Source organism: Nerophis ophidion, linkage group LG23 (genome assembly GCF_033978795.1).
Source record: "Nerophis ophidion isolate RoL-2023_Sa linkage group LG23, RoL_Noph_v1.0, whole genome shotgun sequence".
NCBI lineage: Eukaryota > Metazoa > Chordata > Actinopteri > Syngnathiformes > Syngnathidae > Nerophis > Nerophis ophidion.
Window position 1 is genome coordinate 30,769,678 of NC_084633.1, and position 16,204 is coordinate 30,785,881.

The window sequence follows — 16,204 nt, forward strand, 5'->3', positions numbered from 1 at the left end:
ATGTAACTAAGTTATTGGGTTTTACTATGTAAAGCGCTTTGAGTCACTCGAGAAAAGCGCTATATAAATATAATTCACTTCACATGTTGTGTTTTTTCTTCAATCCCCAAAAGACTGAGTTAAAGTTTAATCCTGGCTTTGCAGATACACTGAGACAAAGTCTAAGCTCATTGTGTTTTTGAAGCTGCACCAATTTCCTCAGAATTTTCAACAAATTTGAAGTGTTTTGTCCAGAGGACGTTGTACGCTTACAGAATGTGTTTGTTCTATTTTTGGCCAAAGTAAAAGGAAAAACCAACCTTGAGTTGTCTTTATTTTTAAGTTATCATGCCATGACATGACCATTCCGGCCCACTTGGGAATAGATTTTCCGCCACAAGGCCCCTGAGCTAAAATTTGTTTTACACCCCCTTGGGGCAGGGCAATATATCGATATACATAATATATCGCGGGTTTGTGTATGTGTGATATAGAAAATTACTATATCGTGATATTCGAGTATACGTTCTCACGCAGTTGTTTTTAGCTGCAGGCATTACACTGCAGGCTCTTCTTGCTCTTTCCTGTCTCTCCTTCTCACAGACAGCAAGCGCACATTCTTACACACGTCACAACTTTTTTTTCTTCTTCTTTTTTTTATTTTCCTGAAGGAACTCTCCTGATGGAATCAATAAAGTACTATCTATCTATCTACCGTCACGTCATACGTCACATACGTATACGGCCTCACGGAGCAGAGAGGTAGCGGCATGGATAACGTTAGCTGTGATGCTAGCAGAGCCGTGCAAGTGATAATACAAGAGAAAGAAGGTGCAAATGAAGGAAGAAGTATATCCCAAGAAAAACAGAGGGGGTCCATCTTCTGGCGGGGGTTTGGCTTCAAGTGGGAATATGTCAAACAGACAACCGTAATAAGTCAAGCGTGCGAGAAAAGCGTTGCTATAAAAAGTAGCATTACTGCTAATATGTAGCGTCATTTGAAAAGTCACCCGCTAGAGAATGAAGAGAGATTACTCCGCATGTCAACATCTCAGTTTGGTGCCACACGCCTACACTATCAAAATGCAGAGGCAAACATTTCCAGATCAACACCGTATGAAAAAAATAGTCAACGACATAATTTAATAACGTCCGTAGTAACCTACCACATAGCGAAGGCCAAACACTTTTTGATTTCCTACTATGTAGCTCATTTTCATTTGACACTTAAAATGTCTCTGACAATCTTGCACTTTCTGTTTTGGAAACGACATGAACGTTTATGCCATTGCTTAATAACTGTTTAATAAATACCGTTTTGGTCAATTGACTGAGTTGTGATTTCCTTCTCTGCATGAAGGTTTAAAATGAGCATATATTAATGCAGTATGAACAAGAATGTTTTAATGCAGACACATAGAATCATCATACTGCTCTGGTTGTATGTATCAAGTGTTCATTCAAGGCCAAGGCAAAATATCGAAATATATATTGTGAATTGCGAAATGGCCTAAAAATATCGAGATATTAAAAAAAAAAGATCATATCGCCCAGCCTTACACCCCCTGTAAAAAAAAAATAAAAAAATAATAAAAAGATTGAGATTTTCCGACAAAAGAACTTGCAGCAGAATTTTAGCTTAAAATGTACCTTGATTTTACTAGTGTGTTATACCGTACAACCCTAATCCTGAAATATGAGTGCACTATACAACACTGGCATTGGAAATGGCAAGGAAAAAGAGTGAAATGACAGCTGAAATATATAAAAAAAAAAGAACAAATAGCGAGAAATTAAAAAAATAGAGTAGGAACTTACCACAAGAAGAGCAAAGAGGATGACTCCACAACTCCAGACATCTGCCCTGCGGCCATCGTACTTCTCTCCCTAAAACACAGCATCCTCTTTTAGACATAGACACTCTCATACACTCACACACAGACACACACACTTACCCTTATTACTTCAGGGCAAGCATAATGTGGGGATCTAAAATTCAAAAGAGACATTGTTTTAAAAATGTGTCGCTCATAAAATATAAATTGACTTCCTCACTTTGAAGGTAATAATTCTGTGTGTTAATAAAGAAAGATGTCACCCACACCGACTCAATAAATGATGACTTGATGTGACATCATTCCACTTCAGTGTTTCCCACTGGACTGAAATCTATTTGTGGTGGTGGGTTGCAAGGAGGAGGGTCATGGTGAAGGGTATGATCAGGGGTTCTTAGCCTTTTTGACCTCGGGGCCCAACTTTCCCACTACAGAAGGAACAGGGGCCCACTCAAATAACACTGAATTAGTAATCTTACACTTGATTTTAATCATATTCAACAATCATACTTAACCTACTTACAGTTTACAACTGATAATGAAACTGTGTGTTTATTTAACACATAAACCTTAAGCTTAAATCGGGCTGATTAGAAAAAAATAAAAATAAAAAATAAATTATATATATACATATATATATACATATATATATACATACATATATATATATATATATATATATATATATATATATATATATATATATATATATATATATATATATATATATATATATATATATATATATATATATATATATATATATATATATATATATATACACACACACACACTGTATCCGACCTATACATATTATGTACACATCATATTAAAATAATTAATATAATTGGATTTTAAGAGTATGTGAAAGTTGCCGATTTGTCCAGGGTGTATGCCGCCTTCCGCCTGAATTCAGCTGAGATAGGCTCCAGCGACGCCCCGCGACCCCAAAAGGGACAAGCGGTAGGAAATGGATGGATGGATGGATGGAGTATGTGAAAGTTTTACTTCTAACTTGTTTACTTCCGCGACAACCTTCTTAAAGATTTGTAATCAATCATAAATATCAAGCAAGCAGCTAAAATGTGACAAACATGAGTAAGTGTGGACAGCGTTTTGCATTTTCCCATCATGCTTTGTAATAGATAAAAAGGGATGTAATTTAGTTTTTTTTTTTAATTGTGCATTGTTTTTTATAATGTATTCAAAGTTCAGTCAGGAGGTGGAGTTACAGTACAGGGTTTCCCACACATTCATTTATTTGTGGCGGCCCGCCACGAAAGAATTACGGCCGCCACAAATAAAAAAAACTAAGAAAAAACTAAACTTTTTTTTTTTTTTTGTCCGGCTTTTGACTCGCTCGACCGCTCATAAAAGCAATGGGACTCTGTCTGTGAATGGAGCTTGTAGTTACATATTACATGAATATGTAAATATTATATACATATGTACATAAAGTCTTGTAATTATATTCCAACTCCGCGTTCTTCTTGGTCATCCCCGCCGCCACCACCGCCCGACCACACCACCCCAAATAGATACCTGACCTGTGGGAAACACTGCAGTATGTATGACCGTGTCTGATGACATTTTATGTTCGTTGGATTTTTTTTTTTGCACCATGACTAGGGAAGGTTGTTTGCTTTGTTTGCATTCAGAACATTATTAACGGTCATTGATCTCAATAACTCATGTTCACCACAAGATGGAGACATAATAGCAGCATTAAAATTGTAACTTGAATGCAACTTTCCTGTGTGAAAGATCCCTTATTAAAACTCATGACGTCCCATGGGCCAAATTGAAATATATTAATAATAATATTCCTATCACAATTAATTTTCACATTTTAAATATAGTTTTTCCACATGAAGAAACATACAGTATTGTACTTACAAATCATGCAGTTACACAAAATCACCTCTTGTCAAATCATCATCCTGCTGGAAAATGTTGAATGAACTGACTTGAATCTTGTGCCCCTGCAGCTAGCGCCATCAAACCCCTTTTTATTAAGGTTACCATTAAAAAAAAAGTATATATTTTGCAAAGTAAAGCCAGAGATAGCTGGGGGAGGTCATGGCAAACCCCGATTGGGCGACTAGGGGATCAACTCTTAACATTTCATGGATTAATAATCAAGCTAAGCACTTACCCACAACTAGTTTCCAGTAGACTATCCCCAACTTGGAGTGAGGCCATGCCAAAATCTGCTATCCTGATGTTATTCTTCTCATCCAGGAGAAGATTCTCAGGCTTCAAGTCTCTATGACTGAACACATGCAAAAAAACTACATTGATACCTCGACTTTGAACACCCGAAATTACGGTTTGCAGCCCACTGAAAACTGCACCTTTAAGTAGGTTTGATACTCCAAAATACCATTAAATCTGGGAAATAAATTGTTGAAAGAAATTCTAACAAATATGAGATTGACAACATACTGTACCCGTCCTAAAAATAAGGGGCATATTCTGGGAAATAAGTCGAAATAAATAAATGTCATTACAGGCTACATGATGTGTTGTGCCGATGGTTTCAAAGTGTTGCCCCACGGACCGGAAGCTATTTTTGCACAGACATTTTTGGGGCAAGTGCTCAAGCCTGAAAAAAAAGGCACGGATCTAAAAATATATCCATAAAATTATTGTTATTATGATTACAATCTCAACAAAATATTTTCAATTTACATAGTAACTAATACAAACTAAAATTATCAAACTGATTCAAAGTTTAGATGGAATAGAAATTGAAAGATTAAAACAAATCACATTTTTGGGAGTAATAATAAATGAGGAAATTAAATTGACATTTCAAATACAAACATACAACATAAGGTAGCAAGAAATATTTCATTGATGAATACAGCAAAATTTGTACTGGACAAAAAAATTCACTTCATATTCTTTATTGCTGGCTAGTGTGACCATATCTGAGTTATTGTGCAGAAATATTGGGAAATAACAACAAAAGTACACTTCATGCACTAAAACTATGTTACATAAAAAAAGATCAGTTAGAATAAGACATAATGTTGTATATAGAGAACATACAAACACTTTATAGAATACAAAAATTGAAAATTCACGGACTTGGTGCTTTTCCAAATAGCTACAATTATGTACATGGCAAACTACAACCTGCTACCCAAATATGTGCAACAATAATGCTCAACAAAAGAGGAGCAATATAACCTTAAATAAAAATGCAACTCAAAACATTTGTATGCACGTACAACACTTAAAAACTTTAGTATCTCAGTATGTGGAATTAAATTATGGAATGGGTTAAGTAAATAAATCAATGTACTAATATGAATCAGTTTAAGAGACTGCTCAAAATTAAAGTGTTTAGAAAGTACAAGGAAAAAGAAATTTGATAAACGTCTATATCTTTATAAAAATGAGTTATTAATCCCATATGTGAATCGTGGTTCTTAGAACGCATTGATTTAAACGGTGTTACAAATTGAGAACAATAAATGAATACGTGTATTGGAAAGTGTTATGAAGTGGAAAAGGGGAGGATTTAATAAGCCTTGCTTCTTCCTACTCCTTTTCGGACATGTTTTTTTGAGAAAGCAAAAAGTGATGTCACATGCTGCCCTTGTATACATGTTCGAAATAAACAGAAAGAGAAAGAGTTTTAGCTTAGTTGACTCATAAGCAGCATCACACTAATAATATTGTACGTATACAAATTAATACCCACGTTTCATATAGTAATACTTAGGATTTAACTGAAACCAAACAACTGAACTTGTCTAATATGTAGAAAATTGCCTGGCTGTCTATCTTCTGTTAGTATGGTAAGTTCAGTGGTTCCGATATTTGCCGGAGAAGCCAGAGATGAGGGTTCAACATGTTTTCTTTTTAGGGGTTTTGACTTTGAAAGGTGAAATTAAAGAATTATAAAAAGTACTGACCATATGGAGTAACTATGGCAGAAGTCCAGAGCGGAGATGATCTGCCGGAAGAACTTCCTGGCCTCTTTGGGGGTCAACCTTCCCTTTTTCACCAGATAGTCAAAGAGCTCCCCACCAGACACATGCTCCAACACCAGGTACCTGGCAGGTCCAGAGCAAATTAAATGATATGAGGGGCATGGATGAAGACATAGCATCACAACATTGCAGATGTTTGCGTTACAAATGCAAACCCCTGTCCTGAAATAATCATTTTCCATATTGACGATCGCAGAGTCAGTGAAGTGAAGTCGACAGGAAGACAGAGAGATACTCACAGATACTTGTTATTTTCATAGACATCATGCAGCTTCAGAACGTGAGGGTGCTCGATTAGTTTGAGAATCGCTATTTCTCTTTCCACCTGCAGCGACAGACGGGCAAGCAGGGTGGAAGAAAGTTTAGATAAAAAGGGAGGTTAAAATATGAGAAAAGAAATGTGGTGGGCAGAGGGATGTAAGTACAAAGACAGCAGAGATGGTAGACCACGACATGTCTTTCATTTAAAAGGCTGAAAACAAGGGCTGACAAGGAGCATTAGTAAAGCACACATAATAATGATGGAGTCACCTCAAGAATGAGAAAATTAGACACTAATGAACACCCACGCTATACTGGGTGTGTTGCAGATGGTTTGTGGTGGCATGGTATTAGAGTTGTGTGCTAACCCTCAAACTTAAGTAACAGGCCGATATTGTCGACACCGAACATTCCAGTTGCACTTAAATGGCTTTGTGGAACATACATCAAAAATGATGTTGTTCATTTATCTGTGTACCTATACAGCGGGGGTCGGTAACCCGCGTCTCTAGAGCCGCATCTTTAGCGCCGCCCTAGTGGCTATCTGGAGCTTTTTCAAAAACGTATGAAAAATGGAAAAAAATGAGGGGAAAAAAATACATTTTTGGTTTTAATATGGTTTCTGCAGGACAAATATGACACAAACATCCCTAATTGTTATAAAGCACACTGCTTATGATTCGAGTATTTGGCAAGCGCCGTTTTGTTCAACTAATTTTGAGGGTCCTTGAACTCACCGTAGTTTGTTTACATGCACAACCTTCTCCGACTTTCTCGGACGTGTTTTATGCCACTTCTTTTTCCATCTCATTTTGTCCACCAAACTTCTAAAGTTGTGCGTGAATGCACAGAAGTGAGTTTTTGTTGATGTTATTCACATGTGGGGAGTGCTAATCTGACATATTTGGTCATGGCATGACTGCAAGCTAATCGATGCTATATGTATGTACATATTGCATCATTATGCCTCATTTGTAGCTATATTTGAGCTCATTTAGTTTCCTTTAAGTCCTCTTAAATCAATTTATAGCACATGACACACTATCTGTATGTAATATGGCTTTTAATTTTTTGCGGCTCCAGACAGATTTGTGTTTGTATTTTTGGTCCAATACGGCTCTTTCAACATTTTGGGTTGCCGACCCCTGCTATACAGGGACTTGACATAATATTCAGACTTTATGACTGTTTCAATTCCTGCACTTCTAGATGGCTAAAAAAACAGCAACACTTACAGTAGTGTATGACAACATACAGTGCACTTCCGGTAGCCAGATGGTGCACTCAAAATGGCGCGTGTGCGATGCTGGACACTAACCGCCCTCAAGTAACTAACTAGAATGGTTGCTCTTAACCAGGGGTCTCAGACACGCGGCCCGCGGAACGTTATTTTGCTGCCCCCACCTTATCATAAAAGTTTAATGTTAGTTCGGCCCGCAAGTTTTATATGAATGCCGCTTGATGGCGTTGTGTTATTTGGGTCCAAAATGGTTTTTTCAACGTTCTGGGTTGCCTACCCCTGCGTTAGAGGAAAAGCGGCAAATGAGTGAAAGCAACAGAGTCGTTGCCATGGAGACGAGAGTTTTCTTACGTGCCTGGCTAAAGTCACACTCCGACACCTGTCCGTCAGTAATAACAGTCCCCGATAACCTGGACCAATTCAAACCGTTTTTTTTTGTTGTTTTTTTTATTGTTTTTTTTATTGTTTAATTTGCATTGACTCACATGATGAACACTACATATATTTCTATATGACGCCGGATAACACTCCGGGAGCTGTCACTTTTTTTCGCTCGCTATCCCGGTACTTTCCCGCCGGCTATTATCCACCGACCGCCGTCTTGCTGTAGGGAGGAAAAGTGGAACGACACACATTGCGGAAATAACATTATTCTCCGTGCGTCGGCTAAATACAAATATATTCCACAACCCCAAACATGTCTTTTTCAAAGCCTGCAGTGAAGAGAAGGGTTAGTGATGTGCAAAGACAATTCCAGGAAAAATGGGACTTGCAATATTTCTTTGTTGAGCACAGGGGAACCCCGACGTGTCTTATTTGCACAGAAAAAGTTGCGGTGCACAAGGGATACAATTTGAAACGTCAATAAACAACTAGACATGCTGAGGAGTATGCAACATTTTTTTTTTATTAAGAAATTATTTTCTTGTGGCCCACCCACACCCAGACTTTGCGTCCAGTGGCCCCCAGGTAAATTGAGTTTGAGACCCCTGCTCTTAACGATTACAAAGGAAATAGGAGAAAAAATGGGTAAATATTGTGATTGTCATTTCCGCAAAGTGTCTTTGGGACAACACTACACTGAAAGGAACAAAGTACTCAGTATTCATGGTATTACGGCTGCAGTTATCGATTATTTTAATAATCGAGTAATCGATTGATCTTTTTGTTCTATTATTGAAAGCTATAGTTTAATTAAGTAATAATCTTTTATTTTGTTTGATTATCCATCCATCCATCCATCCATCTTCTTCCGCTTATCCGAGGTCAGGTCGCGGGGGCAGCCGCCTAAGGAGGGAAGCCCAGACTTCCCTCTCCCCAACCACTTCGTCCAGCTCCTCCCGAGGTATCCCGAAGCGTTCCTAGGCCAGCCGGGAGGGATAGTCTTCCCAAAATGTCCTGGGTCTTCCCCATGGCCTCCTACCAGTCGGACGTGCCCGAAACACCTCCCTAGGGAGGCGTTTGGGTGGCATCCTGACCAGATGCCCGAACCACCTCATCTGGCTCCTCTTTATGTGGAGGAGCAGCGGCTTTACTTTGAGCTCCTCCCGGATGACAGAGCTTCTCACCCTATCTCTAAGGGAGAGCCCCGCCACCCGGCGGAGGAAACTCCTCTCGGCCGCTTGTACCCGTGATCTTATCCTTTCGGTCATGACCCAAAGCTCATGACCATAAGTGAGGATGGGAACGTAGATCGACCGGTAAATTGAGAGCTTTGCCTTCCGTTTCAGCTCCTTTTTCACCACAACGGATTAATACAGCGTCCGCATTACTGAAGACCCCTCACCGATCTGCCTGTCAATCTCACGATCCACTCTTCCCTCACTCGTGAACAAGACTCCGAGGTACTTGAACTCCTCCACTTTTCTTTTTTCCTATTTTGTTTGGTTAATTATAGCTATCAACTAATCCCCACATCTGCGGTTCGCTCCAAGGCTTCTCATTGTATCCCACTGGGTTGTGTTTTTTCTTGCCCTAATTCAGGATCTGAGCCGAGTATGTCGTTGTGGCTTGTGCAGCCCTTTGAGACACTTGTGATTAAGGGCTATATAAATACACTTTGATTGATTGATTGATGGACATGTCAAAATCTGCGCACTCACGCCTTAAAAGTGCACAATATATTCTTTGAAGTGTACTGACAAAATAATTCGATTTGTGATGCGGCATAGGCAAGTATCTATCTACAGTACCACAGTCATCATTTACCATTTCAACCCGTTTTACAAACGCTTCCCTGATTACTAATGGAGTCTTCTTCCAGTCTGGGAAAGACATACTTGACCACTCCGTCACCTTCATCTAACTCAACAAGGCGCTCGTTTGTTGATCATGTTGATAAAAAACTACACAACACGACCCAGTATCCCAAAGGAACAGCTCATGTTGGAATCCGTGTTTCCCTACATGAACCGCAGCTTCCCAGCACTGGTAGCACTCATGCCGCCCAAGACCCATAGAGCCCAAGACACTATCATGCTTAACTGCAGGTAATCCACAATTATCTTGGTAACCACAAGCAATTGGGACAATGTGTTGACTCACATCAATAAAATGATTATGTTAAATATTTGAGTTTTACTTCTATATTATAGTCCATAGGAAGATTTACTGTGATAAGATCGGATGCTGAATTATGAAGGCTGTATTGTATCTGTCTATTTTCACTAACAAAAGGTGAATAAAGCAACTTCACATATTGAAGGAGTTATCTAATTGGCAAAGAGAAACACATATTTTCCGGCTTCTGTGCAGCACTGGCGCTTTCATACATACTGTAAGGCGAAACCACTTAAGGATGCGCACAAAAAGTAACTAAAGCTGATCATGCTTGAGGTTATCTTATTACTAGCTAGTTGTCCTTGCAGCGAAATAGCAGCTATTAGACACACAAAGACTAGGCAGTGGCCAGCTTTCCAAAGCAACAGAAACCCACAGAATGGGGACCGAACATGCAGTGGACTTGTGAGAGGTAGCATAGTCCCGCCGAAATCACAAATGGAAATTACTGAGACTTACGTTTCCTCACAGAAATATAAAACAACTCACACAGTGACATTTGACATTTCCGGTAGATCCCAAGTCCAGTCCAGTTGCCAAACCTTGAGATGCTTACAGTGTTTCCCACAGGACTACAGTATATCTGTGGTGTTGGGTTGCAGCATGGAGCAAAAATCAGTGGGCCTGATCTACTAAGAATCCAAATAACAGGCGCTAAATAGCATGTGCAAACTATAAAATTACACGTACTATTAGTGGCCGTGTTGCAAATGATCTACTAAGCCTGTGTGCGCAAATCGCCTTATTTAAATGAGGATTCTGCATGTACTACTGGACTGGTCACCTTGGAAACACTCTTGTCCTGCACATCCATGGCAGCATGATCCATACAATCCATGTTTTACTATGATGTGGAACATGCAGCAGACAACTATACTCTGCCCCACCTTTTCTGGGCTATAGTATAACTGTTGTCTGCTAGCTCTACATCAGCACTTAAGTCATAGAGGGACTGCACTTTTTTTGGTAAAACTAGCGTTCACAATCATTATGAGATATAAGAACACACATCTTTAACGATTTTCAGTCATCTGTTGTAGCCTTTAAGGTCCTTTGAATTAACTTCAAAACCCTCCATCAATGTTTTATACAGTATACACACTGCAAGTCTATATATAATGTAGTAACAGACACATTCATAGCAATATATAATATGTTCAATCTTTACCGCGCATTGATTTCTGTTTCCATAGCAGCGCACGACTGACTCCTGGCAACATGTGTGTTCCTACTTCCGGAATCAAACACGAGTGTGTGTTCTAATCATGGCAGACTTGGTTACAGACTATGAAGACGACTATTTTTGGACAAATGAGGATTCGCAACCTTATACTTTTGAAGCTGAATTTACTACTACTTATAGAAACTGGCACGAAGGAAGAGTGAGACGTTGGAGCAGACAGAAGCCGGAAGACTGAGGTGAAAGCGATTTTGACAACATAAATGGGGAACTTGGAGCCAAGCTCTTTCAACATAAATGGAGTGCCTAGCCAAAATCAACAGGAAACGTCCCCGGCCATCTGGACCAGACAGACAACTGTCCCATGAGTCACTTTAATATTGATTACACGCAGCACGTCATGTGTGTTAGTACAACTAGCTGGCTGGCTGTGTACAAACAAAACATTAAATAATACTTTACAGATACTGTAATATGTTTGTTCATGTTTTTCAGTCAGTACAGATTGGTGTCTAATCGCAGTGTTGTGCATTACAAACTCAGACATGTTTTGTGTTGTTGTAGAAGCCAGCTTGTCTCTTGCCATAGTTAGCTTTTATAGCTAATACTGAAGTACGCCGATATGTTAGTACGCTATAAAAAGTGCTATATAAAGATGTCACTACAGCTAGGTTATTATGCAGGTTACGGAACGTAAATAAAGTATTGTTGACGTTTTTTCAATGCATTTTAAAGTGATTTAGAGGTAGAATTGATCGCTCCTACAGTATTAGCTGAATTGCTAGCCATCGAGAACGAGCTGATTTTTTACTTGTTAGAAAGCCAAAAAATATATACTTTTGTCTTCTTGTGTCTCATAATGATTGTGAATGATGGATACATTTTTAAAAAAAGTGCAGTTATCCTTTAAGTCTTCCAGCAGCTATAACATGGTATCAAATATTTGTATTTCTAACAGTCCAAATAAGTTGACACAAACTGACGACTCCCTCTCCATCGTCTATCATTGTATTTGTGCGTAAATGTGCTAGTTTCCACATTGCAAAAACAGCTGCTGCAATGTGATTTATCAAACCTGAAACTGTTTGCGGCTGCTTAATTGTATTTGCATCTCCCACTCCCAGTTGTGGGCATTCTAATAATCCGCATATATTCTGCATATACATTACAGGCCAAAAGTATGAACACACCTTCTCATTTCAATTTGTTTTTTTTTTAATTTTCATGACATTGTAGATTGTCAGTCACTGAATGCATCAAAACTATGACACCTGTGAAGTGAAAACCCTTTCAGGTGACTATCTCTTGTAGCTCATCAAAAGAATGCCAAGAGTGTGCAAAACAGTAATCAAAGCAAATGGTGGCTCTTTTGAAGAAACTAGAATATAAAACATGTTTTCAGTTATTTCAATTTTTTTTTTGTTAAGAACATAACTCCACATGTGTTCATTCATAGTTTTGATGCCTACAGTGACAATCTACAATATAAATAGTCATGAAAATAAAGAAAACGCATTGAATGAGAAGGCGTGTCCAAAGTTTTGGCCTGTACTGTATATGAAGACGGACACGCTAAATAGATTGTGGTCGTTACTTTGCTTATTTAACAAACGTATGGGGTTCAGCTTTGTGTGTGCTATTAATTTTGCACATGTTTTACAACACCTGCAGTAGTTTAGGCCCGGTGTTCGAGCGTAGGCGAGTAAACCTGAGCTTTTTGGTTTGTGTCATAAGAAATGAGCGACATTATCTCTTAAACCAACAGCAAACAACAACATGAATGTATTGATTAAAGCGTGCCAGTCATTAATTTCAGCGGCCGTGCGTTTTATGAGATTCAAAAACATTCATGATGTTTGAATGTAGGTGTGCGACGATTTGAAAGAGAATGTGAACATCATATGTCTGATATATCACAATAGCTACTTTAACAGATGTGTTAAAATGCAAAGTCAAAGTATGATATGTGCCTACCGGGTGAGTCTGATTTTCCCCATTTGTTACTGAGTAAAAGCGAAAATGATAAATCTAGAAAAAGAAAAAAATCTTTCAAATCTGCCAAATCCTTAAAGGTATAATGATTATATGAGAAACACTGGCTTAACAAAATGATCCTACTAAATCCATTTAATACACACCGACTTATATAACATATTCTGGTTATAATTGGTCAGGTTTTAGTAGTGAGTACTCAAAAGTTCCAGACAAATGTGGCTTACCTTCATGAGAACTGATTCTGACAGTTTTTCTCTGTTGACAATCTTTATGGCCACTTTCTGCCCTGTTATACAGTGGACACCCAACTTTACCAGTCCTGAAAGACAAGTAGAGGATGTTCTGGTTATCCAAGAAATAAACAGGAGACTTAAAAGGGAGTAAAATGCAGTAGTCACAGGAATAATCCACTATAAATTACACATTGTGAGGATAAAGTTTAGCAACAAACACAGACAACAAGACCTCCCCCAGGTCCTACCTCTCAAAAGTAAAAAAGGTCCTGAATACAGACGGTGATCCGAATCGCCCCCAAAATGTAATCACTTGTTCCTTATCCATGTTCTGACATTTCCTGAAAGTTTCATTAAGATCTGCCTATAACTGTTTGAGCTATACAGAGTGAAGCCTCTTGTCAGTCATCTTCTGTCTTTGTCTCTGTGGGCGGAGGCGAGGCTGCAAGCTTACACGCACAGATGTTTGTCCTTGTGATGTAAATGGAATATAACGTGGTAGAAATGACCCGGCTCAACCTCAAAATGTAACGAGTCGTTCGTTCCTTGTCTCATTTCGGCCATTTCCAGAATATTTGATGCAAATCCGCTTGTAACTTTGAATTATTGACAATCGTCTCTCGCCGTGTGGCAAATATAGCCGCTTTACTACATTGCGTATTTATTTTTTAAGCATATGCTACATACTAGGTCTTATTTATGTACAAACCCGTTTTCATATGAGTTGGGAAATTGTGTTAGATGTAAATATCAACGGAATACAATGATTTGCAAATCCTTTTCAACCCAAATTCTATTGAATGCACTACAAAGACAAGATATTTGATGTTCAAACTCATAAACCTTTTTTTTGTGCAAATAATAATAACTTAGAATTTCATGGCTGCCAGCTAATTGAGGTTTCGGACCACATCAATGACGTGGCGGTCCACTTTAAATGACATGACAGACCCCTTTAAATGGTTGTGACGGGAATGACGTTGCAAACCACATTAATGATATGGCGGGCCACTTTAAATAATGTGAAGGATCACATTACATGGTGTGCCAGACCACATTAATAACATGACAAACCACGTTAATGATATGGCGGGCCACATTTAATAATGTGAAGGAACACATTAAATGATTTGTCAGACCACACTGAATGACATGGCGTGCCATCTTATTGAGGTGACGGACCACATCAATGATGTGGCGGTCCACTTTAAAGGACATAACGGACCCCTTTAAATGGTCGTGACGGACCACATGAAATGACGTTGCAAACCATGTTAATGATATGGCGGGCCACATTAAATAATGTGAAGCATCACATTACGTGGTGTGGCAGACCACATTAATAACATGACAAAACCACATTGAATGACATGGCGGGCCACATTAAATAGTGTTAAGGAACACATAAGATGATTTGGCAGACCACATTAAATGACATGGCGTGCCAGCTTATTGAGGTGACGGACCACATCATTGACGTGGCTGTCCACTTTAAAGGGCATGACGGGCAAACCACTATAATGACATAGTGGGCCACCCTAAATAATGTGAAAAACCACATTAAGTGATGTGGAAGACTACATTATTAACACGACAAATCATACTGAATACTATGGCGAGCCACTGTAAATAATGTGAAGGTACACATTAAATGATGTGCCACACCACGTGCCAGATTATTGAGGTGATGGACCACATCAAGGATGTGGCAGTCCACTTTAAATGACATGATGGACCCTTTTAAATGACCGTGACGGACCACATGAAATGACGTTGCAAACCACATTGATATGGCGGGACACTTTAAATAATGTGAAGGATCACATTACATGGTGTGCCAGACCACATTAATAACATGACAAACCCCGTTAATGATATGGTGGGCCACATTTAAAAATGTGAAGGAACACATTGAATGATTTGGCAGACCACTCTGAATGACATGGCGTGCCAGCTTATTGAGGTGACAGACCACATCAATGATGTGGCGTCCACTTTAAAGGACATGACGGACCCCTTTAAATGGTCGAGACGGACCACATGAAATGACGTTGCAAAACATGTTAATGATATGGCGGGCCACCCTAAATAATTTGAAGGACCACATAAGTTATGTGGCAGACCACATTAATAACATGACACACCACGTTGAAGGACATGGCGGGCCACCTTAAATAATGTGAAGGTACACATTAAATGATGTGCCACACCACATGCCAGATTATTGAGGTGACGGACCACATCAATGTCGTGGCGGTCCACTTTAAATGACATGACGGACCCCTTTAAATGGTCGTGACGGACCACATAAAAATGACGTGAAGGACCACATTAATGACCTGGTGGGCCACCTTAAATAACGTGAAGGACCACATTAAGTGATGTGGCAGCCCACAATGACTGACATGGCGTGCCACGTTAATTAGGTGACAGACCACTTTAAATCAAGTGTCGGGTCAGATCTGGCCCCCGGGCCTTGAGTTAGACATTTGTGCAGTATTAGAAACTCCCAATTCCGATGCGGTGCAGTATCACCCCCCCATTATGATTATGATATTGTATTAGAGCTGACAGGGCAGACTACACAGGAGATGAAAAAGTAGCTCCTTACCGGTCTGTCCCTTCCCAAGGGTCTTCTCCAGCCGGTAAGGCCCCACATACTGGCTGGACTGGCCCATCTCCTTGCTGCTCAGCTTCCCCGACATTGCAGCGGAATGCTGATTGGGAACGGATGAATCAAGACAGACGTGGGCCCGGTTCGGCTCGCAATGCAGTAGGGCTCATCCCAGGTCGGAAGGTAGGTGCTGAGTTAACGCCGGGCCCTGCAGGCTCCTCCCATATGCACTTGTTTGTCCTGCAGAGAGAACCACCCATCCACCCCCTACTCACCCCCCCTCCCAAAAAAAAAAAAAAAAAAC

At 39.4% G+C, this 16,204-nt stretch overlaps 1 protein-coding gene across 3 annotated transcripts in view; it reads right to left on the reverse strand.

Moving 5' to 3' along the window:
* Window positions 1–16,160, reverse strand: part of LOC133541054 (serine/threonine-protein kinase BRSK2-like) — a 60,083-nt gene extending 43,923 nt beyond the window's left edge. For 2 of the 3 annotated variants that reach the window (XM_061884125.1, XM_061884124.1), the window contains exons 1-7: window positions 15,898–16,160; window positions 13,278–13,372; window positions 6,058–6,143; window positions 5,741–5,881; window positions 3,970–4,086; window positions 1,935–1,968; window positions 1,798–1,866 (exon numbers count right to left, since the gene is read on the reverse strand). In XM_061884125.1, the coding sequence (XP_061740109.1) occupies window positions 1,798–1,866; window positions 1,935–1,968; window positions 3,970–4,086; window positions 5,741–5,881; window positions 6,058–6,143; window positions 13,278–13,372; window positions 15,898–15,991 (636 nt within the window). In that variant the 5' untranslated portion in view covers window positions 15,992–16,160. The remainder of the gene's footprint in view (window positions 1–1,797; window positions 1,867–1,934; window positions 1,969–3,969; window positions 4,087–5,740; window positions 5,882–6,057; window positions 6,144–13,277; window positions 13,373–15,897) is intronic. The other variant, XM_061884126.1, reaches the window with a different exon arrangement.
* Window positions 16,161–16,204: the final 44 nt, after the last annotated feature.